Genomic DNA, 27,386 nt, shown 5'->3' with positions numbered 1-27,386 from the left:
GACCCATATTCTGTTGCCTAATTGATGACTGTACTTGAATTTCTAAATGGTAGCTCAAACTTAACATTTCCAAAGCAGAACTGTTGGTTCCCCTAACTCCACGTCTCCTAGACCCTTCCCTATCTCAATAAATGGCATTTTCATCCTTCCAGTAGGCCATACGTGAAACGTAGGAGTCATTCTTGATTATGCCTTTTCATCTCCCACATTCAACCCATTAGCTAATTTCCCATAACTTTATTGTTTATTAAGGTATAATTAACACATAACATTAGATTAGTTTTAGATGTACAACATAAAGATTTGATATGTGTATATACTGCAAAATGAGCACCACAATAAGTCCAGTTAACGCCCATCACCACACATAGTTACACATTTTTTTTCTGATGGTGAGAACTTTCAAGATATACTCCCTTAGCACCTTTAAATGTACAATACGCTATTATTAATCAAAATCACCATGCTGTACATTACGTCCCCAGGACTTATTTATTATATAACTGGAAGTTTGTATCTTTTGACCACCTTCACCCAGTTTGGCCACCCCTTAAACTCCTGCATCTGGCAAACAACAAACATGTTCTCTGTATCTGAATTTGGTTTTTAGATTCCACACATACCGTATTTGCCGGCGTATAAGACGATTTTTTGGCCCTGAAAAATATGCCTCCAAGTGGGGGGTCGTCTTATATGCCAGGTACACTTCAGATAGACTGCCCATAGTGCTTGCCCCGTGCCATAGTGGCCTCCCGATGCCCGCCCACTTCATTCCACATACCGTTCAGGCATCAGCAGCGCTGCTGGGTGTATGCTCAGCTGTTATGCGATTTTGCTGTTATGCGATTTTACCACACTCGCAAAATCGCACACAGCCGACCATACACCCAGTATGATAGCGCAAAATCGCTATAGAGTGTGTTTTCTTTAGTGAATTACCGGTATGTTTACCGGTAATAAACTTGCACTGTTTTATGTATATGTTTGATTACATACAGCCTTGTGACAGTTTTCCTGCATGTCATAAGCATTTGAATATAAATTAAAATGTTGAAATCAAATCTGATATTGTTTTACCTTTTATTTGGTGTGTGGAAGGTGTGCGGAAGAGGGGGTAGTCTTATACGGCGAGTATATAACAAACTCTGTATTTTGAGTGGAAATGTTAGGGGGTCGTCTTATACGCCCAGTCGTCTTATACGCCGGCAAATACGGTAAGTGAGATCATGCAGTATTTGACTTATTTCACTTAGCAAAATGCTCTCTAGGTCCATCCATGTTGTTGTAAATAGCAAGATTTCATTCATTTTTATGGCTGAATAATATTCCATTGTATATGTACACCACATTTTCTTTATCCATTCATCCACGGATGGGCAGTTAGGTTGTTTCCGTGCCTTGACTATTGTAAATAACGCCGCGATAAACATGGGGGTGCTGGTATCTTTCCTAATCAGCATTTTCATTTCCTTCAGGTAAATACCCAGAAGTAGAATTGCTGGGTTATATGGTAGTTCTATTTTTAATTTTTTGAGGAACCTCCATACTGTTTTCCATAGTGGCTGTACCAATTGACATTCCCACCAACAGTGCACCAGGGTTCCCTTCTCTCCATATCCTCGCCAGCACTTGTTATTTCTTATCTTTTTTATAAGAGCCATTCTAACAGGTATGAGGCGATTATCTCACTGTGGTTTTGATTTGCATTTCCCTGATGATTAGTGATGTTTAGCACCCATAATGTATTTAAATCTGTTCACTTCTCTCCATCTCTATTCCTACTATCCTATTCTCAGCAATGATCAACCCTTATTTAGTCTTTTGAAATAGCCTTCTAAGTGATGACTTTGCTTCTATTCTAGTTCCGTATATAATCCACTAGAGCAGCTAGAGTGACCTTTGAAAAAATAAATCAAATCAAGACACTTTCCTGCTTAAATTATTCATTGGCTTCCCTTCATATTTACTGTAGAACAAAATTCAAATTCTTCACTATAATCTCTAAGGCCTTATATGATATGCTCCCTGGAGATCTCCCCTTAATTACTATGCTCTTACCACATTAACCTGTTATTTAAACAAAAAAGCTCTTTCCTACCTCAGGATCTTTGATCAAACTGTTTCCATGCCCTTAGGGAACTTACTGTTTCCTAGCTATTTGCACCTGGTTCCTTGTCTTCTCAGAGTCTTAGCTCACTAACACTTCTTCAATAAAGCTTATTTGACAACTTTATCTAAAGTAGGTCCTCTCCAGTTATTTATTATTATATCACCTAATTAATTTCTATCATACCATTTATCACTACCTAAAATGATTTTTCTTTATTGTTTGTCTCTTTCCATTACATTATAAGCTTAAAGAGGCAGGGACCATTCTTTTTGTTTTTAAATAGCTTTATTGAGATATAATCACATACCATACAATTCACCCATTTAAAATGTGTGATTCAATAGTTTTTGGTTTATTATTTTTTAATTGTGGTAAAATGTATAACATAAAATTTGTCATTTTAACCATTTTAAGTGTATAATTCAGTGGCATTAATTATATTCACAAAGTTGTGCAAGCATCACCACCACCTATTTCCAATTTTTTTTAACCATCCCAAATAGAAACTGTAAGTATTAATAACTCTCCCATTTCCCCTTCACCCAGCCCCCAATAACCTCTACTTTCTGTCTCTATGAATTTGCTTATTCTAGATAATTCATATAAGTGGAACCATCCAGTATTTGTCCTTCTGTGCTTGCTTTATTTATGAGGGAGGGATCTTAGGTGTCGGTGTCTTATTCACTCCCTATCAGTTGAGACCTAACTCAGTATATATAGCACACAGTAGATGTTCAACAAATACTTGTTGAATCATCAAATTCATCAATTTTAAGCAAGCCACAACTTTTCTGGATCTCAGTTTCTTAGCTGGGTGATGCTGCTGTATCACAAGTCATTCATTTATTAAACATCTTTTGAGCATTTACAGTGTTTCAGGCATTGTACTTACTAATGGAAATATAATGTGCAAAACAGTTACTGCCTCTACTCTCAAAGAATTCATTCTTTTTCTACTTGGGAATGTAAACTTCTTTGATTCTGTGCATGTTTAGAATGGAAATACGCATATAAAAAACAATGAAGTATATGGAAGTAAGCCTTTCAGATCATGTGATACTACTACACTTGGGCGATGGATGTCAAAAGCCATAATGTCTTCAAGTTCATTTAGTATCAACTGCTCTTTCACTTTGCAGAGTGATGATGAGGGTCACATGAACATATATGTTTGTATGTTACAAACTATAAAGCTCGCCATAAATGTAAGGTAAAAATATCGTAATTTTTGATTTACTACTTTTTACACACTGGGACCTAAAAGAAACTATTGTGCTACCCACAAATTCTAATATAAACTTACTGACAATTATGGCAGGATATGGTTTTTCAAATCAATGTTAATTACACTGTACCTTAATTTTGCCAGGCCCATGCCTTTGGTGTTATATACTGACCAACAAAGAATGCTATTTCCAGACAAAGGGACTGACACTTGAAAAATAGTAGTAAATGGTGCTAAAAACAAGGCATTTTGCTTTATTTACTTTCAATACCAAGCCAGCACACACACACACACACACACACACACACACACACACACACACACACACACACACCTTTAGACAGCAATGACAGGAAGAGGGCAGGCAGGCCTTACTAATCCTCTCAGCTCTTCAAACAACACCTGAGGATTTCTACTTGAAGGCCTGTCTTTCTGAGCTTGTGCTTTCAAAACTTGGGCTGGACGGATCCCAAATACTGAAGTAACAAATATTACTAAATTCTGTCATTTCCTCTACCAAAAAAGTGATTTTACTACTACTTCTGGTTGTGATGAAAGGTCCTATTGACTATTCAAATCCTCAACCAAGTTATGGATGCAGTATTAAATGACTTCACTACTTTTTCTCTGGCACTTTAACACATGCCAATGCTTTCATCCACCTCCACTAACGTGGCTTATAAATTACTGAGGTGGGGCCATTTTAATAGTATGATTTGTTCACATCTCTAGAGATGGGGTACAAATGAAACTAGCTGAGAACACAAACTCCCCTTTGACAACATGTATTGGTATGAATGTATAGAAAAATAAACCTTCAAAAGTTAGAAATATCTTATTGATATACACCCTGGTTAGGAGCCATGATAATTAATGATTCTTTGATTTGTTATATATCAAAATATAATCAAGTGATGGTAGTGAGGCCAGAAACAAAATGAAACATCCCCAAGGAACAGTAAGAGATGGAACAGAGTTGAAGCAAAGAAAGGTTAAAGGTCACAAATTTGCTAAAAGTTTCTTTCTAAATGCTCAGAATGGGTTTCCTGAATGAACTCTGAAACCTAAGAAAGTCTGTTCATAAGAAGTTTTTTGTCCTCTCCCTTTAAAACTGCCACACGGTTATGAAAAAAGCACTAGAGAGCAAGATACTTGCTCCCTCTGGATTTAGAGTGGTTAGCCTATTGATCTTACATACAAACCAAGTGTAATCTCTCATTTTCAAAGAGTATAAAGTTGCAGAGGATACAAAATTACTAGAAGTAATCCATTTTTTAAACAGAGGAATAAAAGTACAATATTTCAGCATACTTGTGGCCTTAGTTCAGTTAAGAATAAAGTCAGAGGCTACTTGGGAAGAACTCCGAAGTGAAGAGCAAACAAATATCTGAGCTAAGAGTCTGACGTGGAGGGCTGATTTCCCCCAATTTTTCACTGCACATAGTCAGCCTCCATCTTTGTCCTATTTTCAAAGCAAGGAGGGCTATTTTTAGCACCTCTTTATACCATCCTTTGGCATTCCTACTGGGCCCTAAGAAGAAAGAAGTGTGTGTGTGTGTGTGTGTGTACACGTGCATGTGCATGCATGTGTGTGTTTGAAATTGGGATTCATGAGGAAATTCAGGCATTTCGGTCCTAGCCTTAATCAAAAGTAATTTTCACTTGGCATCTTCCAGCAGATTTCTGACCCAGGGCCTAAGTGCTTACAGCAGGAAAAAGAAAATAGGGTATGGGGAGAAGACCCTCTGAACTCAGAGCAGAACTTAGTTCCACTAAATGAGGCCAACCTTACTGTCAGGGCATCCTGACTCTGGACTCTAGTATCCATGTGGTCTTTCCCACCTTGGCTGACTTCACGTGGAGGTGCTCTCTAATTTACTTAGACCTCTTCTCCCTTAATGCACTCTTCGTCTGGTCACTTCTTGACCAGTTCTGTCAAAGCGCCACCTTTCCGATAGTATGACAACTGCAATCAACAGTGTGAGGTAGGCAGCCTTAAAACTAAAGCCCTGTTTCTTAGACTGGGATCCTTTCCTGCTAAACATGGCAGGAGGGAAAGCTTCAGTTGTGGGAAGAATGGCACATGGAAAGTGAGTCGCGGGCCAGACTGTGAGCAAGGCTGCTTGCCTGGAGTGAAGAACATGAGCTGAGTGGCAGTAACAATAAAAGCAAGACGGAGAGGGCAATGAGTGTGAGGTTACAAAGCGAATGATTAACTGGAGACTACAAACCTGAAATCTGATCCAATAATAGAAAAGGATAAGAATCTTAATAAAAACCAAATTAAAAAGTAAAACATTAAACTGTAGTTGGATGAGGGGAAGAAAGGCAAAGATGACACCATCTGGAGGAATAATTCTAGATCTATCTGGAATGAATAAGAGAATTGTTCAGCGAATCTTTAGATTCATATGGATAAAAGGCAACTTGAGCTCATATAAGCAGAAGAAATACGAACCTTATTGCTTCTATAAAAGGGAAAGGTCTGAGGATACGGCTAATAATGTCTTTAAATAACAGCCAAACCCTACATACTCATCCATGTGCTATTCCAACTGAAAGGATGTCCAAATAAAAAAGCACTGGAGCTGATCTTCCTTTACAACTAGAAAATTTATAGAAAATCTACCTCTTCAAGTAGAGCCAAGAATGTTAAAGAAATGCTGCATATTTCTTTCAGGAAAATGCAAAACCAGGCGAGCATCTGTTAGTCTTTCTGGGGCAAGTGGGAAAATGTTATTTAAATGAGATACTAACTGATGTGATGTTGAGAGCCACAAAAATCCAGGATGGGTTAGAAGGACCATGTACCTGGTCTTTTCTTTTCGGCCCTAGATAATAAAGTGAGGAGACTATGTAGGACTTGCCAAAGCCACTAAACTTTTACTCCATAAACAATTTCCAGTGCAAAACCAGTCCTTACACATGGTCTAAGAGAAGAAAGCTGTATGGGAAGAATGCTATCACGGGTCAAGCTGCAGAGGCAAGAGGTTTTAAAGCCCACATTCAAGTACAGTCTATTAGCAAGTAACAACTCAGTAAAGGGCTTCTGAGGTTAGCAGGAGGATTCCAGTTTGTCCCCACTGTTTCTCTGTAGTATTTATAATGGCACAGAATAAGACTAGATTCCTTGACTCCCCCCAGAAACCTTTGCATTAACACTGTAACTGGCTAAATAAAACAATCAACTCTGAGGTGTGATCAAAAGATAAGGTGAACGTTTACATAAAAAAATATTTATTACAGTAACAGACTCATTGCTATTAATTTCCCTCAAAATACTCCCCCTTGCTTCAAACACACTTATCCCATTTTTCTCGCCACTTTCTGAAGCAGTTCTGGAAGTCATCTTTTGTGATTGTCCTCAGTTATGCTGTCGTGGCTGCCTCGATGTCTTGAATCGATTCAAACTGTTTACCTTTCATTGTTATTTTGACTTTGAGAAAGAGCCAGAAGCTGCATGGTACCAGATCCAATGAATAAGGTGAATGAGGACACACCCTAATGTTTTTATTTGACATAAATTGCCATATACCAGAAGCGATGTGTGACATGGAGCCTTTCCATTGTGATCAAACAATACAGTGAATACTGCCTCCAAGCACCATCCAACAGAAAGGCAGGGATCTTCAATACAGGAAGCAGCCTGACAAACCTTAGTAACAGTGTGTGACAAGTTTCAGCTTGCTCTGTGGTTAGTTGGGTGTGAGCTAGGGTCGAGAAAAGTTGTTTTTTTTTTTGAAGATCTAATTGGCTTTATAAAGAGATTCATGAATCAGGCAGCATCCCATCTGGCAAGTAGATGGGCGCTTCAAGGGGGTATACAAAATGGAACTTTTTTTATAAGAAGAAGGGTGTGGAAGGGGAGTTATTAGCAAAAGAAAAGAAACGATTATTCTCAAACCAGGACATCTTCTTTTTGGGAGAAGGGAATGACAAGGGTTTTCATCACTCAGATTGCCTCTTCTTTTTATGGGAGGTGATGGAGAGGGCCCACATGACAGGTTCCTTTATTGGTGTTGATCAGAAAATTCCAGACCAGTTGATTAAGATTATGTTTCTGGAGAGGTTCAAACAGCGATTTGGTCAAGTATTAAATTTAGGTTTGGTATCATGAACTTTAGCACAAGTGACTCCATTTGGGTCCTGTGGTTTTCTTTTTAACAATATATACAATGGCCTTTTAAAATGGTGTGAATGTAAGCAGCGTCCAAACCTGTAGAGAATTTTTATTTTTATTTATTTATGTATTTATTTTTTTAGCTGAGCCATCCTGCCACCTGTTGGCAGCTCAGCGGCTGCTCAGCTTGGGCCGGGACTCGAACCGCTGTTGCTCAGAGCTCAAACTCTTGAGTGAGCTCTTAACCAACTGAGCCACTCGGCCGGCCCTTTGAGAATTTTTATAACAGTTTATTTGAGCCAAAACTGATGACAATTGCCTGGAAGCAAGATCTCAAATGCTTCCTGAGAAAAGGTGTGTTTTAAAGTGGGCTGTAAATCATCCTCCATCATGAAAATGCTCCGTGTCACACATTGCTTCTGGTATATGGCAATTTGTGTCAAATAAAAACATTATGGTGTGTCCTCATCCACCTTATTGACCGGATCTGGCACCATGCGATTTTGTGCGATTTCTGGCTCTTCCCCAAAGACATAATGATTCAGAACATCGAGTCAGCCACGACAGCGCAACTAAAGACACAAAAGAGGACTTTCAGAACTGCTTCAGAAAGTGGCAAGAACGATGGGATAAGTGTGTTTGAAGTTAGTGGGAGTATTTTGTGTGGGGGGGTTAATGGCAATGTATCTTTTACTATAATAAAATTTTTTTTGTTTAAACATTTACTGTATTATTTGATCACAACTTGTATTTATAAAGAAAGAGGGTTAGCACTCTGAGGAAGCAGGGTGTATACAGGAAATAGGAGAGGAGTGAAGAATGAGTTACTTACCTGTGCTATATTTTTGTTCAGAAGATAGACACCATAGTCAAATTGCAACTTCTCCCCTCCTTTTGGGTATAATGGAAACCTAAAAAAGGTAAAGCAGGATTAGTTATCCAAAACTTGAGTAAAATAGCCTCCAAATTGTTGACAAAGGTGGAAGTTTCTTGGATACAGCATAAATGTCTGAAGACTTAGACTAAAATAGTTATAGTCATTGCAATCTATTATCATAATATATCACATTAGTTAATCAGAATAGCTGCTTTGTTTTAAATAAAAAATTGAATTAGGTCATACAACAAGGGACTAATATATAAGAAAGCGACCCACTAACCCCAAGGAGTTGAGGCCATTATGTTTCATATTAATATTTATGTATTATAACTATACCACCCTAAGATTAAGATCCTAGAAAGTTTTTCCCTCTAAAACCTTGGACCCAACATCTCAACTTCTAGTAAACAAATGGGAGAGGAAGATGAAGGAAAAAAATCAGACGTGAAAACCATATATAAGATTTCTGTTTCTTTTAAGGTGACCAGTCAAATCAACAATGCCAATATGCATGAAAATGCATAAAAAATTCATTTGTAGGGGTGGTTATTTGAATGTTATGTCTCTAAGGCAATATATTCATGCCGCAGAGCTCTTATACGATTTTCCATTTTAACCTGACTCACTGAAGTAATAAAGGCCTGAGATCCATGGATCCTGATAAAGATAATAAATTATTTTAGGTAATAAGTTTCCCTTATTATTTCCCTTTTTCATAATCCTGCAAATGAAGAAGGTCACAGTATGCCTATATTTTAGCCACACTTTCCCCTGATTCTCAAGACCAAGCATACATTTTATCCTCTGAAACAGATTTCTCTACAAACAGATCAATCACAACTTAGGGTCAAGAGGAAAACTGCACCTTCCTTAGTTTTGCAATATGCAATTATTCTCAAGAATAAAACGATCTTACTGAAATGAGTGACAGGTGACAATTACTGGATATTCTTAAATTTTAATTGCCTAAGGAAAATACATATCCTATAAATCCTGGAGGATATTGTTTTGTAGGGAAAATAGAAGGAAACAGAATTTAAAAGTTTTATATTAAACACTCGAAAGTTGTTGATTACACAGTATCCAACATGTAAATCTGTTGTGCTGTAAATTAACAGGCAACGAGGAGTGAGTGAGGTGATAAACTGGTTTTGTTCTCTACAAAAGGAACACTTAATGCTTCACACACCCATCAAGTAGATATAGCTTTGTATTTAACTGAAGTGGTGAAAAATAAACTAGGACATGAGGTTTGGCTCTAAATTGAGATGCATAAAAATGACAGCAAAGCAAATTCAGGATAAGCAAATTGCAATACCAGGCTTTCACAGAGTGTCTGGGAATCATTCAAATTTGTATGGGGCAGCTTGCAAAGAAACTGCCTAATTGGAAAGACAAAACAACACAGGAGTACTTTGGAAGGAATCTGCTAGAGTTCTAAAGCTCTGTAAGGTGTAGTTGTTATTCTATAAACCATCACATGTAGACAACCTGCACAGCTCTCTAAACCCACAAATTTCTCCATTTCCAAGTTATAAATACAGAAACTGTTTCAAATGTTGTAAGGGTAAATTGAAATAAGCATGCATTGAAAAACAAGCTCTCAATTCCTGCAAAATGGATATCACAACATTGACTTTATTACTTTATTGGGACTTCTTTACAGAAAGAACCACAAGATAGTAGACTTGGTGGGGTTATCACTCTGTGAGGGATGTAAATGTCTAATCATACCGTTGTTTTATACACCTTAAACTAATAATAAAACTAAATTAAATTTAAAAAAATAAAGGGAAAACAAAAAAAAGAACTACAAGGTATGTATGTATCATTAAAACAAATCTAAAGAGTGATTAGAGCCAAAGAGGCCTACAGGGCAATTTTAAGACAAGTCAAATATTAGGACAGAGTTCACATCTTAAATTGCTTTGAAATTCTTATGGGGTCACTTCAAGTTGAACAGTATAATAGCTTATAACTACTACACATCTTACTTTGCAAAAGTACATGGATTTCTAGATCTATTAAGCAATCTAGAAAAATGAAATGTATTTTAAAGGGTAAAACCTGTTATCAGGACATAAGCTAGAAATCAAAGGCATCTTAATTCAATATAAACAGAGAATCACATTAGCAAACTGTACAAGGTTTAGATAGGAATGTGGTCATTCAAGCACAACCAGAAAAATGTCCTTAGCATCACAAATAGGATGCATTAAAGAGGAGTCTTACATTAGATAACTGGAAGAAGAACTATACACTTCCTATTATTAAACTCTTATAGGAAGGCAATTAGAATGACCAATATTAAAATCATTTTCAAATTAAGTTATATTTCCAAATTATTTGAAAAATTCACAGATTCTACCTGGTATAAATCAATGAATTACAAAGCAATAAACAGATTATTTGAAGGTGAATATTTGGAGCTCTTTAGTACAGAGTTTCACTATGAATAAAGAATTATGACAAGACTGCCAAAAACCTAGTGTGATCCCAGGCTGTATTAAAAGAAACAGAGCAGGGCAGGCCTAGTGGCTCAGTTGGTTAAGAACTCGCTCAAGAGTTTGAGCTCTGAGCAACAGCAGTTCGATTCCTGGCCTGAGCTGAGCAGCCGCTGAGCTGTCAACAGGTGGCAGGATGGCTCAGCTTAAAAAAAAAAATACAGTTGCTAAAAGAAACAGAGCAGATAACCAAGGACCGTACTAGTGCCAACTACTTTGTACTGGGTCCTACTATACTGAGGGATCGATGTTCAATCTGGGAGTTCATGTTTTTTTTTATAAGCATACAAATAAATAATTGGAATCTTTCTTGTAGGTTATGTTTTGTATAGGTTTTTTAATAATCTCATTTGACTATATATAAAGCAGTGAAGTAGAGTGGTCCAGTGTTTTTGTTATTTAAAAGAAAATGACTTGCCTTGGTCACCTGCTTAGTGGACAAGAGATGACCCCTGTATTAGGTCTTCAATTACAAACTCAGTATCCCTTCTATTGCCTCCGAGTCCTCTAAAGAAGAACAACCAGGGTGATTAGAAGAACAGGAGCCACGGTTTTGAGAGAAATGACAGAAGGAGTCTGAGTTGTTTAGCCCGGAGGACAGAAGTCTCAGGGACAGCAAGTATAGGACTTTCAGAGAGAAAAAGAGTTGGTTTTGTTTTCGTGCTTTGAAATAGGGAGAACCAAAGGTAATGGTAAAAGTTACAAGAAAATTGATTTCAACACAGTTATTCAAAATCCAAAAGATCTTGGGTAGAGGCAGCCAATTAGAAGCTGGATAATAAATAATGGATGTGCTTCCAGGGGGTTTAATGGACTGAATGGTGGCCCCCAAAAGATACATCCATACCCTAATCCTCGGAACCTGTGAATGCGACCTTATGTGCAAAAAGGGTCTGCAATTAAGGATCTTAAGATGAGATCATCCTTGATTATTGGGGTGGGCTCTATAGGAAGTAAGTATCCTTGTATGGGACACACAGAGGAGGGGGACACAGAGAAAGGAGGTCATGCGAAGATGGAGGCAGAGATTAGTTACACAGCCACCAGCTAAGGGACGCCTGGGGTCACAGAAGCTGGGAAGAGCGAGGCAAGATTCCCCGCTTGTGCCTTTGGAGGGCATGGCCCTGCTAACACCCTGATTTCGGACTTCTGGCCTCCAGAACTATGAGAGAATCAACGGCTGCTCTTTTAAACCACCAAGTCTGTGGTAAATTGTTACTGCAGCCTTAGAAACTAACACGGTGGAGTCAAACACTCAGTGACCCACTGGAGTAGATGAGGCCTAGTATTTTCTCCACTTCCAAGATTCTATAATTCTGAATATGCGAAACCACGTATGCTGAATATAACTTTGTCTTTCCTTCAGGAACCAAGAAAACAGTACAAGATTATAATGCCACAGGGTCATCATGACAGGCATCAGCTTAGGCTGCAAAATAGGCCTACTGAAGTGCTGGTAAATGGAACGCGAGAAAAGGAGGTTCCATATACATGGTATCAAAGTAGAACAAATTTTACATTAAATTTTTTCAGGTGTGTGTGTGTGTGTGTGTGTGTGTGTGTGTGTTGACATATGTATATACGGAGGGTGCCCAAAAATGTATACACATTTAAGAAAGGAAAAAACTGCATTAAAATTATAATAATATATACCGATAACAAAAGATGAATACAAGTTGCATTTGGCTTCTGCAATTACAAGAGGTGCTCAAAGTGGTTACCATCAGTGTAATTTTAATACAGTTTTTTTTCCTTAAAATGTGTATACATTTTTTGGGCACCCTCTGTATATATTCCAATTATTTTGCGTGTGTGTTTGTGCACGTGTGTATATGAAAAATATGTCTCACTCCATTTGGAAAAAAAGTATAAAAGAAACTAATCTTGGATCATTCTTACTTTAAAAAGGTGCAATTATTGGGACCGGCCAAATGGCTCAGTTGGTTAGAGTGCGGGCTCTGAGCAACAGGGTCACCGGTTTGATTCCCACATGGGCCAGTGAGCTGCGTCTCAGCTGAGCTGCCACTGAGCTGCCATTGGCAGGATGGCTTGGCTGGTGAGAGCATGTGCTCCTAACAACAAGGCTGCCGGTTCAACTCCCGCATGGGATGGTGGGCTGTGGCCGCCGCCCGTCTCCTCCCTGCCCTCCCACCCCTGCAACTAGATTGAAAGTGGCAACTGGACTTGGAGCTGAGCTTGCACCCACTACAACTAAGATTGAAGGACAACAACTTGACTTGGAGCTGATGGGTCCTAGAAAAACACAATGTTCCCCTTCCCCAATTCCCCAACACTGTTCCTCTCCCCAATTCCCCAATAAAATCTTAAAAAATGAATGAATGAATGAATAAATAAATAAATAAATAAATAAAATAAAAAAGTACAATTATTAAAAGTGCTACCTTCTCTTCCCCAACTTAGACATTTTTACAAATGACTACGAACTGGTGACAGTTTCTTGCTTTCACCTTCAAAGCCCCACATCAAGGTCTGGTTCTTTGAGGGCTCACTCAACAGGGGAGGAGAATATGGCCATAGTTAATTCAAAATTTTATTGTGCATACTAAGATCACTTCTGTCCACAGTGTTTGTAGAAAATGTGACAACACATAGTCATTATGTTCTGAGGCCATGACTTGACTTCAAGCTCAACATTCTTTTCCTGTCCAGATGAGTTTTCTGCCACCACTTTTATCAGTTCCTCAGCTTAGAGTGACGTTCCATTTTTACCCACCTCCTTTGTCTTTTCCAAACACACTGAGTGATTCACCAAGTCAACAAGCTATTTTTCCTGAGAAATGGCCTTATCTCTCCATTCCCATTGCCACTCTGGAAAACTCTTTGTTGTTGTATGCACTGTAGGATGTTGAGCAGCATTCCTGTCCTCTACTCATGAGAAGCCAGTGTTATTATTTAAAGCTTGTTTTCATCATGTCACTTCTCAGCCCTGCTTCCTAATTAGTCACTGTCTTAAATTTTAACTTCTCGGCCTAGTTTTCAAGGCCTACCTGATCTGAACTGTCTGCCTAATTTATCTGCAACTTTATTATGCTCAAGTGGTTTCCTCACAGTCTCATGAACATACCAGGTTCGTCTCTCTCTGCCTTTGCTCACTTCTTGGAAATGCCCATCTCTCTTTCCTGAATAAAAGAGACTATGTTTCAGTCTGTCATGTCTAAAGAAGAAAGAAAAACCTCTCACATTTTCCTGGTGAGTTGTAGATCACTAAAGCTATGTAACTCATTGCAAGTTGATAATAACACATTGAAACCATACGGCAGGCCACAGGCATACAAGATGGGAAACGGCCGGGCAGAGTCAGGGAAAAGGGAGAGGCGATGAAGTCAGCAAGAACTGGCCCAGATTGTGCAGGGTCTTGTAGGTTCCAGTAGACTCTGGCATTTACTCTCAATGACAGGGAAAGCTCTGGAGGGTTCTGAAAAGAGGAGAGACGTGGGCTACTCTGAGCGTAAATTGCAGGGGAATAAGAAAGAAAACATGGAGAGGCTACTCCAAAAATCCAGGCAAGAAAAGAGGGTGGTTTAAACCAGGACGGTAGCTGTGGAGTGGCTGAATTCTTATACTGAAGATAGAGCCAACATGGTTTGTTGACAGATTTCAGATGAAGTGTGAGAGGCAGAGGCATCAAGGGTTAACTTCAAAGTTTTTGGCCTAAGCAACTGGCAGAATGGTGTTGTCATCTTAACTTTGATAAAAGTACAGGTGACATTAGAATAGACAGCTAGGGGCTGGGTGAGGGACACAGTAGGAGGGCTCAGTGCTCTCAGTACTAAAGGATTAGGCTGTAGAGGTCAGCAGGGACCAGACGTGCAGGGTCCTGTACACATAAGACTTCAATCTAGACCACATCCTGAAGGACAATGGGAGGATAACTAAAGATTTTCTAAGCATGGGAGTGCCAGGATTAGGGTTTCTATTTCTTCAAGATCACTCTTGCTACAGTGTAGTAAATAAAGGGGAGCAAGGCCTGGTTCGGAGGTTGTTTCAATGGTCCAGGCCAGAATGGGAATGGTTTCGATTAGGGTTCTGGTAGTGAAGAGGGAAACATATGAATAGATTTGAGCTATAAGTTGTAGGTAGGACTGAGAGGACTTTGAAGTGGATTGGCTCTGACAGTGGTAAAAAGGGAGGCGTCACAGATGACCTTTGGTTTCTCGATTGAGTAACTGGGCAGATGGTGTCTATGAACTGAGATAGGGAACACTGGAGGAGCAGCAGGTGTATAATTTAATTACATGTAAAGTTAGGAGAGAAATTTGGGGTGAAAATATCACAAAGGAATATAAAAATTTAGATAGAAACTGAAGCCATAGGTATGAATGAGATGGCCTAAAGAAATCAGAGAAGAGGGCCGTTTCAGAGCTTTGAGAATCTCAACATGGGATGGGGAAATGAAAAGGAGCCAGGAAAGGACTGGTCAGAAATCTCTGAGAAAAAACAAGTGTCTCACCAGAGTAGCTCAGAGAAAGTGTTAATTTAAGAAGGAAGCTATCATCAGTAGTCAAATGTTGCTGACAGGTCAAGCAAAACAGACATGAAAACATGTCTATTGGATGTAATTACGTGAGTTCATTGGTAGGTAGCTTTGGTAATATGGCAAACATGAGTTTAAATGAAGTCGTGGGAGATGAAGGAAGACGGGTACGAGTTCAGGAGTGACTGGAAATGAGGAAATGGAGAGGATGAGAAGCTTGGCACAGAGTGAGGGGAGCTTAGTGACTGGAGGGACACGGGACGCAGAGCAGAAAGACTGTCCCGGGAAGGTGAGCGGGGACACGCTCTCCGTCCTACAGGTGAGAGCACAGGAGAAGGGTTTGCCTTAGATGGCAGGGGGCTAACTCTCCCGTGATAACAGGAAGGATGAAAGAAAATGATCACCGTGGATACAGTTTATTCATTCAACAAATGTTCACTGAACTCACACTACATGTCAGGTATAGTGCTAGGTGGTAGTGATAGAAGGGAGGGTAAACACAGATCATGGAGCTGCGAGTCCAGTGGAGCAGACAGACAATGCTCATATAATCCCACTCACACATATATAATTTATCAGTTAAGTACTCTGAAGGAAAGGAATACCATTCCAGAAAAGAGGTAGACAAAAGACTGAAAGACTCAGGGAAGACTTCTGAGAGAAAGTGACACTTTGGCTGAGTTCTCATAGATGGGCAGGAGCTAAAGGGAAGAAATGTTCCCATTAGAGAAAGCAGCATATGTGAAGGCCCCAGGGCAGGAGGAGGCACGCTGCTTCAAGGAATCGAAGGAAGAACAGTGCAGCTGGACTGAGGGGGGCTGTGACGAGAGATGAAGTTGACAGGAAGGAATACGCAGGGCCCTTGAAAGCACGTCAGATCATAGTTGGATTTATTTCCCAAGAGAAAATGGACTTGAAACAATGCTCAGGTTTGCATTTGATACCTTCCTTCTTAAATTAACCCTTTCTCTTTGAACTTTCCTGACAATCATAGATTTGCATCTTGAAAAAATTATGCTGATTACAGTGGAGAATGGTCTGGAGGTGAGACCAGATTGTTACAGTAATCTAGGTAAGAGATTATGGTGGCTTAAACTAAGGTGATGGGTATTAGAAACAGGAAAAAGGAGACTAATTTGGAAGGCTTTTAGAAGATAGAATCATAAGATTTGATTATGGGTTGGAAGTGAAGGGTGATGGAGAGGGAGGGGTCATGGATAACACAATGTTTTGTTTTGCCCAACTGGATGGAGAGTTGATCAAGCGGTAAAACAACTTGAACAAAGAAATGTCATAGAACTGCTGAGCACTACTGAGAGCCCAGAAATGGTAATTCATCTACATGGGTGCAGCACGTACAGAGAAAAGGAACAGCAGGGCTGGGGGATGACAAAAAGCCACAGTTGGCAAGACAAAGGGGTTATGAAAATATTGGGCCATAAAATCTAAACTGGATAAAAGGGCCAGGGTCTGAAAGTCACCAAGAGGAGCGATGAACAAGGGGCTGAACAAACAAGCTGAAGGAGAGGAGGTAGTCATCAGAGAGCAAGATGCCTGAATTAGATTTTTGATGTGGACTGAAACGATGACATGATTCAGAGTGTAATGATGGGAGTAAATAAAAATGATAGAATGGAAAAGGTCATCGGTGACAAAGATCAAGAAAATGAGAGGCCAGGGTGTTGGATGAATCATTCACTTATGCGTTAATAGTAAGGCTTTGAACAGAGAGAAAGATTGTTTTCTGAGAAGAGTCTGAAGATACAGGAGAGTTTATTGATAATACAGATGCATTTTCGGAGCACCAGCTAATCGCTGGAGGGCTGGGCCAGGATAAACGGAGTGGAAGGCATTCTGAGGATGAAGAAGATGATTATAAATAGTTTTAAGGTGTTTTGGTGGAAGTTTCAAGTATCCCATCTGGTATTGTCTATTTTCTCTGTAAAGTCAGAAATGAGCTGATTTATCAAGAATGAAAGGGAAAACTGGGGATGGGGAAAAAAGGAGAGAAAGCTTGAGATAGTTATGTGGCAGGAGAAACAGCTACTTTGATGTATCAGTCCAACTGAAATAGACAAATATGAATTTACAGTGCTACCAATCTTTCCAGCTATTTGTTTTTTTCCAGTAGATAAGTGGGTTACGGGTAAGAATGATGGGATAAGGGTGTTTAGTATATTTACAGAGAGAACCTATCGGTGTGAAGCTACTAGGGTAGAAGAGTAAAGACAGTGGCCTGCCAAGATCAGGATGACAGAGTCAGTCTATAAGGGGGGTGCATTATCTGTAGAGACTTTTAAAATAATAAAATGGATTAAAAATTGGCCTGTTTTTTATTATCACTGTGAGCCAACAAATCTAAATAATGCCAGTGATAAAATATTTCTCCCAGAACAAAAAATCTTTTGCTGGTCTGAGTTCTGAACAATTGCTGCAGTTGACTGTTTAATTTCAATATATATGTAAGCTTCAAATTGGGATGTTTTCATACGCATACTCTAATAAACATTTTATCTACATGGAAGCTAATTCGCAGAACTCCCAGTAACACAGTCACCCCAACAAAGTGGATTAAGCTACACACTTTTTGTACTAAGTTCTGAATGGTTTGGAGTCTCCAAGCTTGCTCTGGGCACAGTTTATGTCTCCAAACTGTCTGGTGCTGCACACTCCCGTGTTTAAACAGCAGATTAAAATAAACAACAATAGCAACATGCAGTTTTTTTTTTCGAGTTATCTTCTTTTCTGGTGTAGACTTTTTTAGATTACATTATTCAGATATAAAAATATTTGCAATCATCCTTGAACCAGGTACAGTGAAATACAAACCTTTCAAATTGTTCACTTCTGATGAGCACACAGAAATTGTAATCAGTAAAAAAAGCATATATATATATTTTTTTAATTTTTTTTTATTTTTTTGGATAGAAGAAAATTTTCTGCTTTTCTGTTTTGGCTATTATTATTATTTGTTTCATTTCATGACTATTACTGAAAGTAATTTTATCATACAGAGAAAGAGGTGTTAAAAATGATCCGCTCTTAATAAAAAAAAAGAAACAAAAGAACAACAACAACAAAAATGATCCACTCCAAGTATCACGAACACTAGGTACATACCACTGAGAAATGATCTGGAATTGACATTGGGAAACACAGAGGATATTACCTGCTTTAGATACAGAGATATGGGACAAGAAACAGTCTCCCCTTGAGAAGGCTCCAGGGTAAGTGATACTTTTAGGTGAGCCCTCTGAGTTGTAAACTAAATAAGTTTACTTAGTTGTAAACTACAGTTGTGTATTCCTTGTTTGTCATAGTTGTATACATAGTTATACATAAAGAGGTTGAGGACGTGTATGTTATAATCATGGAAGAGGGGTTTCAGAGAGCATAGAGGAAAGATCTAGGAGGGAAGACAGCAGAGAGATAATAGATCAGAAGAGAAACAGCAAACAAAAAAATAACAATGTGGAATTAATTCCTGGGCAGACGGTGAAGAAGTCCTTATAGGAGGATAAGAAGCAGGGTGATTTCCTCTCTCCTCCTTTCAGGAAAGAAGAGAGAAAGAATATATAATAGATCATATAGGCCAGTCAAAAGAGATTAGATGTGATATGACAGGTAATAAGATGCCAACACAAGTTTTTAAAGGAGAAATCTTATCATGAAAAGGTTTACATCAGGTTACTCTTTTTGCCAGTATTAAATATAGTTCTTTAGAGAGAACTGTACTAAAAAGAGAATGGAATTTCAGGGAAATAGAATTCCAAATAATTTCAGTAAGGAGGTTAAAAATAATCCCCCCTTTTTTTTTAACTTGGTAAGTTGCAGAGTTGTGGAAATTGTTAAAGAATTCAATATCAATTTCCTTGTAGAAACCTTCCAGTTTTTCCACACCCTTTTGGTAACTGTTGAAAAATAGTCTACAGGCAAACTGCAGTGAACAGAGCAAAATCAAAGGATGGAAACCATGTCTTTTTTAATAGTCAATTTTGTAAAATAAAAATTCTGCCAAGTAAATCAAAATCACATTCCACAACATTAACAGCCATCCTGCATTTGCCCGGGTTTAACGGCACCTGTTTCCCACAAAAACCTGTACAGTTTTTTTTTTCCTTTAAACCAACCTACAATTACACATGCAAGGTGCATAAACCCACCATTTTTGGTAATGCCAGAAGACGTTTCCATCTGGAATGTGAATTTGGAAGAAAAACCATTCACCATTTTAGATTTCTAAAGACAACTTCACAATGTGTGCATAAAATATGTATTTGCTTAAATATATCAGTCTACCTAATGGTATATTCTCTATAAAGCACTTCCTTCCTTATCAGTGCTGGGAACAGCATAGGTGCCCAGTCCTTTATATCAAAATTCTTTATGTAATTATAATACCAATTTCTGGAGGGAGAGGAAGAGAAAAGTAGAAGGGGGGTGGGGTGTAGTAAATTAAGGCTTTGAGGTCAGAGAGGCATCGGCTCAGATCTCAGCTTTGCTGCTTAATTGCAGTGTGAACTTGGGTGTACTACTTTGAACTTCTGTTTCCAAATGGGTTCCTCTAAAATGGGTTTAATAATACCAACCTTTCAGGATTGCTGTGAGAATTCAACAAAAAATCTAAGACCCAGCACAATTAGAAGAACATAATAAGCATTCAGTTATTATTATCACTATGCCTTATTGCCTCTGATAGCTCACCTCACCTTTTCTACACCTTTTTGTGAGTGCCACATGGAGAGATGCCGTATTTTATTCATTTTGCTGCCTCCTGAAATCACAAAGCACCTGGTGCTTTTTACCCTATATTTTAGTCATTTATTCAAATGTTTTTATTTCCTCTATTAGAACATAAGCTCCTTGAGGACATAAGTGTTAAGCTCAGTCTTATCCACAGTAGATATTCACAAACATCTGCAAATAAATGAATAAATTAAAGAGTAACTTTAAAAGTAATTAAATATCAAAAAAATACTTAAGTGACAGATAGTCCTGTGAATTAAAAATAAATCAATTTTAAGATTCAGAAACATTTTCATCATTCTTTCTTAACTTTAATAAACCTAGACATCCAACTCTTATTTTTAAAAAGTGCTTTGAGTTTTGCTCAAAAGACAGCAATTCTTTGAGGGGAGGAAATTTCAAGTTACAGAATGGTGTTTGCTGTGGATTAATAGGAGGTAGCGCCCACTCGCAGGAGAGTAAAGAAGAGCCAGTGAGCATTGCCAAAACACGACTGATGCTGGCTTGTATTGTATTTATTATCTATTACGCATTAGGTATTGCACTTAGCACACATTATCCACACGATAGACGCAACTGTCCTATAGGCACTATTGTGGAGGTGCCCCGGTGACACCATCTTTCCTAACACTCAGCTCCGACCACCAATCCCACTAGCCTCCACCTGACCGCTGCCCTGAGTCTGGATTAGTTATTCCTCTCTCACGTGTTCTCACCCAGCCCTGCACACTCACAAACACAGTACCTTTACACTGTATTGCAATTGCTTATTTATGCCTTTGTAGCATCTTCCACAAGAATGAAAACTGTGAGCCTAAATCTTATTTTATTCACACTGTATCCCAGTTCCTACAGCACAATGTCTAGAACGTATTTATTTGAGGAATGGAGAAAGCAGGGACTATAGACAGAGTGGTGGAGCAAGAATCCACCTCACTTCTGTTTGACTCCAAATCCTATGCTGAGTTCTACACCATGGTTCCCCCACTCCAGTAATAATTCCATTTTGTAAACTTTGCTTAAGAGTTCTGTAAAAATTTGTGGGATTTCTTCATCCTACAAATCACATGTTCATGAACCAAATTATTACCAAATTTATCAGCTGATTTTGATAAGCTGGCCCCTTGAAAATCACCAAATGTAGCTTTTATCTGACAACATTTTGGGTTTAGCACCAAGTCGAAAAGGCAGAGATTGTTGACACCAATAACTCTAGACCTCATTAAAGTCCAAAATGTAACTTCTAAAGTCCTAGTAACAATATTATATACATTTATTACTTTGGGGATTTATATAAAGAAAAGTGGATAAAAGATTTGGAAATAAATCCACAAGTTTTTGAAATATCCACTTAATTTTACTAAATTGATTTTTAAAGAACTATGTGCATAAATCTGTTAACTGCACAAGTCTTAAAGATTAGTTTTAGATCATCTATCAGAAAGCCTAAAAACTTCTACCTGCTTTCTAGAGGTCAAAGCTCAAAATCACATAGGTAAGTTAACAAAGTCAGCTTTTTTAGAATGAATGTGCTATCTAGGAATTCCACATATTCAGAATATATATGAGGAAGATATATTTCAAGTATGAAACTGCAAAAGGAATCGCCTCACCTCATCATTTCACCCAATTTCAGAGCACAGAAAGACAATTTAGAGGTCCCTAGAGTTATTGTGTTTGCGTGTGGATTTCACAGGAGGAGGAACCTCCAAGGCTCACTGATCCGGCAGAAAGCAATGCTAACATCTTAGTTGTCATAATCAATCTGTTCTAATTATCAACAAGTTTTTCCCATTTCTGACCAGTCATTTGGAGCTGACCTCTGACAAGTACTTACAAGTCATCGAAATCTCATTTTATTTTATAGCCCCATATTTGTTATTGGCCTAATCTTTACCTGTTCTACATCACACAACAGCTTAAATATTTGAATGGCCCGGCAATAAATTTCCATGGTCCCCCTGGGTCAGTCAGATGTTAGCTGTTAAGTAAAGCTAAAAGGATCTATGCTTCATAAATTTCCTTCAGGGTCCACATTTGCTCTTACAGGCCAGGCTTTCAAGCCCAAACATCTTTATAGCTACGTGCAGTGATTTATTAACTCCTCTTTGTTTTTATCCAAAAAGATCAATCACATATGTATCAATAAGCTGGTGTGCTGGTGACTGCTTTTTATTGTACATATAACCACCTGCCTTTAATACAAAGTTGAGTCTAAAGCTTTTGTAAGCTCTTGCTGGATTTTAACAACCTTCACCTGTTTCTAATTTGGTATAAAACATATGGTTTAGCTCTGCTATTTAGTTCTAAGCCAGCCTTTCCTCTTCTGGACCCAACAATATAAAGGAAAACAAATCCAGGGCGCAAAAGCCTAAATTTGGAGGATGTTACACACACACACACACACACACACACACACACACACACACACACACGCCACTTACTTGTCCAATTACTTCCAAATAACACTTTCAACAAATAACAGGAATAAATTATTTTATACTTATGAAATTATTACATTTCTTTGCAAATAATTAGATGCATCCTACATGACTCCCAAGGGTGCTAAAGATTATGTTGAAATTGCAAAAATGAGTGTTTAATCGCAGGACCACAAAAAAAAAGTAACAGCCGTGTCTGTCTCTGAGGTCAGAAAAGAGAGTGCCTATCTTTACATTCAGGAATCTACATTTGGCCAGGTGAAACCAAGACTTTCTTTTCCCTTCCCTTATCCGTCTCTAAATTAGACCAAAAGTTTAAGAGGCAGGGTGCCAGCAGAGAGAACAACCACCTAGCCCAGCATGGTAAAGTCAATATTAAAATTAAGAGTGTCTGGGTCACAGGGCAGGGAGGAGTAAATCCTCAGGAAAAAATGACTAATAGCAATGTCTAGGAAAGGCAGAGAAGTCAACACAGCCTCCCACAGCTCTCCCAGACTTCTTTCCGACACACATTTACATTTCCAGTCACGGTGGGACAACACTGGCTACAGCTGGCATTCAATCTCCCATTCAAATTCCTCTCATCCTTTGAGGCTCAGTGCAAATATTTTATCCACTCTGAAGCCTTCCCTGAGTCCCAGATCAGAAATGATGGTGCTTCCGTAAGATTTATCAGTAATTATCCATCATTTGGAAGTATGTAATCATGTGAGGCTTTGTTTTACAATCATATATTTACATGTCTCTCTTATATAATAATCTACCATAACAGGCATGGAACAAATGTTCACTGAATTGTATTAGGTTGGTTTACAAATAAAAAAGGTTTGTATCCATAAAGCACACTTAAAATTAATATTTTTATCAAAATACTATGTGCATGAATTTAAAAAGTCAAATTGTGCTACAAACCTGATAGTAAAAACATTAGTTTGTGTGTTTATTAGTTAATACCGTCTACCTCAATTCCTAGGCCCCAGAGTCAATTATTCAACACTTGAAGCTGATTTTTTCCCCTTGGTATTTACCCTACATATATCTAACTAATATTCTAGGTTCCTGTTTCTTGATTCAGTGGTTTTAAAAATAATCTATAACCTACTGACAACCTCCTGGGGAGGATGAGGATTTATCTCTCTTACACATTGTTTCCCCATCTCTTCGCAAAACATCCAGCTTGCCCCTCCCTCCCATTCTCTCAGTAGGGTCCACACCACAAGTTTTGATTAAATCAATATGCACCATCACAATATTATAACTATGTAATTATTATTTTGAGCTGAGCCATGTAATATATGTGTGTGTGTGTGTTTTCTTACTTTTAAACTTGGTTTTTCCTGGAGTTAATAACCATCTAGTTTCTTCGATTGTTAAATTTATTGATGTGCCTCTCACTAGTTCATTCCCTGAAAGTAATGAAAATTCCCTCTCAATACAGTTAAATAAATCAGATTTCACTCTTTCTTGGAGTCCTTCGTCCTCCTGCTCTCTAGGTCAGCTAAAGAGCTGACCTACGATTTCCCTTTACCATCATCCTGAGATCCCTTTGCTTCTCTGCTGTGTTGGATCCCTTCTTTTCCTTGAATAATGTTTTCCTCTTCCTTGGTTTAATTCCCTTGATTAATAAAGCACATCTTCTAGGAGCTTCCTAGGAAAGGTGCATAGGTAATTTTTTTTTAAAGGACTTTCATGTCTAAAAATTTTTTTCTATCCCTGTATTTGATAGTTTGACAGATACATGAATCTAGGTTATAGAAATACTTTTCCACAGTATTTTGAGGGCATTGTTCCATTGCTTTCTAGATTTCAGTGTTGTCTTTGACCAGTCAGATATCATGATTGCTATTCCTTTGTATGTATTTTTCCTTCTCTGCATGCTTTCAGCATCTTCACTTCACCTCCAGCATTTCAAAGTATCACAGTGCCAGGCACTCACTGGGCTCTTTCAATCTGAAAGTAAGTCTTCCAATTATTAGGGTTTTTCTTATATTATTTCTTAGGTTTCCTACCCTCTTTTTCCTGTTCTTTTTCTGTACTCACTGTTATCTGGATGTTGAATCATCAGATATTTGAAGAAAGCCTCTACTTTCTTCTCTGCCTTTTGGCTTTTTTCCCCCCTAGATTTCCTCAACTTTACCTTCCAAATTTTTGTCCAATTTTAAAAATTTTCTCATTTTCATTACCAAGCTTTGTCTTTTAATGAATGCTCACTTTTAATACCATCTTGTTTATGTTCTTGGATGTAGTAATTTTCCCTTGTCGGTTGGAGGATATTATGAGTTTGTTTTTTGTTTTTAATTTTTGCATTTGATTGATCCCTATATTCTTTCTTTTCTCCACATTTCTTTTTTTATTATTTATTTTGGCTTCTGTATTTTATGTGAGACGTCTCCCTGAATAACCGATGATCCTTGGCTGACCATTCATTTTTAAAGGTGAGGCATGAAAAGTATAACTGAAAACTACATGAACAGGATTGGTTAAATGGTAAGTTTTACTCTGGGGTGATCAGCTGGGGTTGGCAGTTTCCTGGGGGATACGGCTGGAAGCTGTTGTACTTTCTCTTGGATCAATAAATTTCCCATGCTCTTATTGATTTTGTACTTAACTATGTAGACATTTACTTAATTCCTCTTTTAGGCTGGCACGTCTGCCCTCAGTTATGCCGGCTGTCCCTGTGTCCAGGGTTAGTCTGGTTCAACCTCTTAAGAGTAAACTTCAAGTCTTCTGCTAGATGAGGTAGCTGCATGAGGGAGGGCTTATTAGGGTACACTGACTTCTAATACAGACTTCCCGCCATACCTGCCTCATCCTCTAAGATGCCTAGCCTCCAATTCTGCGCTTTTCTAGATTTTTACAGCATGCATCAGCTTGCTTCCTAGCTTTTCCCCTTGCAGGCTCTTAGATTTTCGTTTTTCCAGTTGGCTAAGTCAGTTGACACTCCTCCATCTGTTTTCCAGTTTTCACAATTTTGTTGCCATCTCTTTTCACTTGAGGTTGCTTCTCATATTCCTTTTGTCACTATGGACTTAAGCTTTTTAAATTTCAATTCCTGTACTGTTATTTTAGTGTCATGTAGGGGAGAAAAGATAAGTACATTTGTTCAGTTAGAAGGCTGAAGTTCATTAATTATGATTAAAATAGCAGCTTCTTTAGCTTTTTTCTGTGTCAGACTCTTGTGCTGTGCTTTACATGTATCATTTAAATTTTAAAACAACCCTGTGACAGAGGCTGCTGATTGGTACCCAACACTCATTCTCTTTTTCTGTGGTTAACAGAATCCCTAAAATTTAGTAGTCCACACAGAAGAAACATATTTCAGTCTCTTGTGGAGGCTAGAGAAGGTAGAAGTCTTTACGGGAGGCAAGACGGCCCACTGTCCTGCTGGTTGAATGACAACCATCCTGTACCCTGAGGGCCACACCCCAGGGATGGCGCAGCAGAGCGCTGGAAGGAGCCTGGATTTTCTGAAGCATTTATGGAACAGCCATTGAATTACTGATCCCTGGATTTTTATGTGCAATAATAAAATTTTATATGTGCAAGTCATTGTTAATTTGAGGTTTCCATTATATGGACAAACTCGAATTTAATACCATTTCCCAAAATTGAAACTTGCAAAGTGACTTGCCCATGGTTAGGGTGAGAAGGAGGACAGCTAACTCAGGTCTTACACCAAAGTCTATACTTTTATCCTAGAACCAGATGCACACGTATGTCATAACTGGAGGGTTGAGAATGATTACTGTCCCAAGAAAGAATAATAAAAATTTCGGAGTCAGGGTGCTGCTCACTCTTCCACCAGAGGCAAGAATAATTTGTTTTATGAATTTTACTTAGATAAATGATGGGAACAAACATGTTTTGAATCATGTAAAAATGGTTATAAAAGTTTTCCACCAAATTTGGATATAATGCTGGAGTGATCTAATTTAAAATGTAGACTTTAACACAGACATATAGGAAGTTATACTAAAGAACATGAAGATAGGTACCATTTATATTAAGATGCTCTTTACAAATAAAAAACACAGTGCTTTCAAATATAAGCCCCAGAGTGAACATCACGGTGAAATCCCAGTGATTATTAAATGGATACAAACAAACTGATTCTTGATTCATTTGCTGAGGAATATTTCCCAGTTGTCCCTCAACTTACAGCAATCATTCCCACATCTTTGTTCATGATGTTTATATAACTCATCTGGCACTCACTTTCCTCTTTTTAGTTTTAGTTATTTTTAAATTAAAGAATAATGAGCAAATAACTATATAGCCACTACCCAGACTTTGACAATTGATATTATTTTGCATTTTTTAGTTAAAATAAATAAAACATTACAGATAAAGTGAGCGTCCATTGTTTCCTACCCCTACTACCTTCTTACCTTTGCCCTGCTTTCAACTCAAGTGACAGAAAACCCGAATCAACTGATTTAAATTAGAAGACCAGAGACAAACTAGTTCCAGGATTGGCTAACTCCAGAGCTTAATGACCTCATCCAGGGCCCAGGTTTTCCATCTTTCCACCCTCCCATCCTTAGAAAACTGTTTTAGGCTCATTCATGGTCATAAAGTGGTTGCTATACTAGTAGATGACAGACTTTTCTCCTATGTGATGGATATAAAATTATATGTGTGTGTGTGTGTGTGTGCGCGCGCGCGTGTGCTTTTTATTATTAAAGTATAACATACAGATAAGCGCAAACCCACTGAATTCTCACACAATTAATACTCCCATGAAACCAGCACTCAGATCATGAAATAGAATATTACTAGCACCCCAGCCATGTCTGTCTCAGAGCATAAAACCATTCCCAGAAGCACAATGCAGAATTGGCCAGAACCGTGACACAGTGTATGCC

The 27,386-nt window shown here is 38.3% G+C and overlaps 1 protein-coding gene across 1 annotated transcript in view; it reads right to left on the bottom strand.

Moving 5' to 3' along the window:
- UVRAG (UV radiation resistance associated) overlaps positions 1 to 27,386 on the bottom strand; it is a 303,298-nt gene that overhangs the window by 70,528 nt on the left and 205,384 nt on the right. The window contains exon 13 of the mRNA XM_019649399.1: positions 8,288 to 8,366. Within this exon, the coding sequence (XP_019504944.1) occupies positions 8,288 to 8,366 (79 nt within the window). The remainder of the gene's footprint in view (positions 1 to 8,287; positions 8,367 to 27,386) is intronic.

This window comes from Hipposideros armiger, unplaced genomic scaffold (genome assembly GCF_001890085.2).
Source record: "Hipposideros armiger isolate ML-2016 unplaced genomic scaffold, ASM189008v1 scaffold_132, whole genome shotgun sequence".
Lineage (NCBI taxonomy): Eukaryota > Metazoa > Chordata > Mammalia > Chiroptera > Hipposideridae > Hipposideros > Hipposideros armiger.
This window is presented reverse-complemented; position numbering and strand designations above follow the sequence as displayed.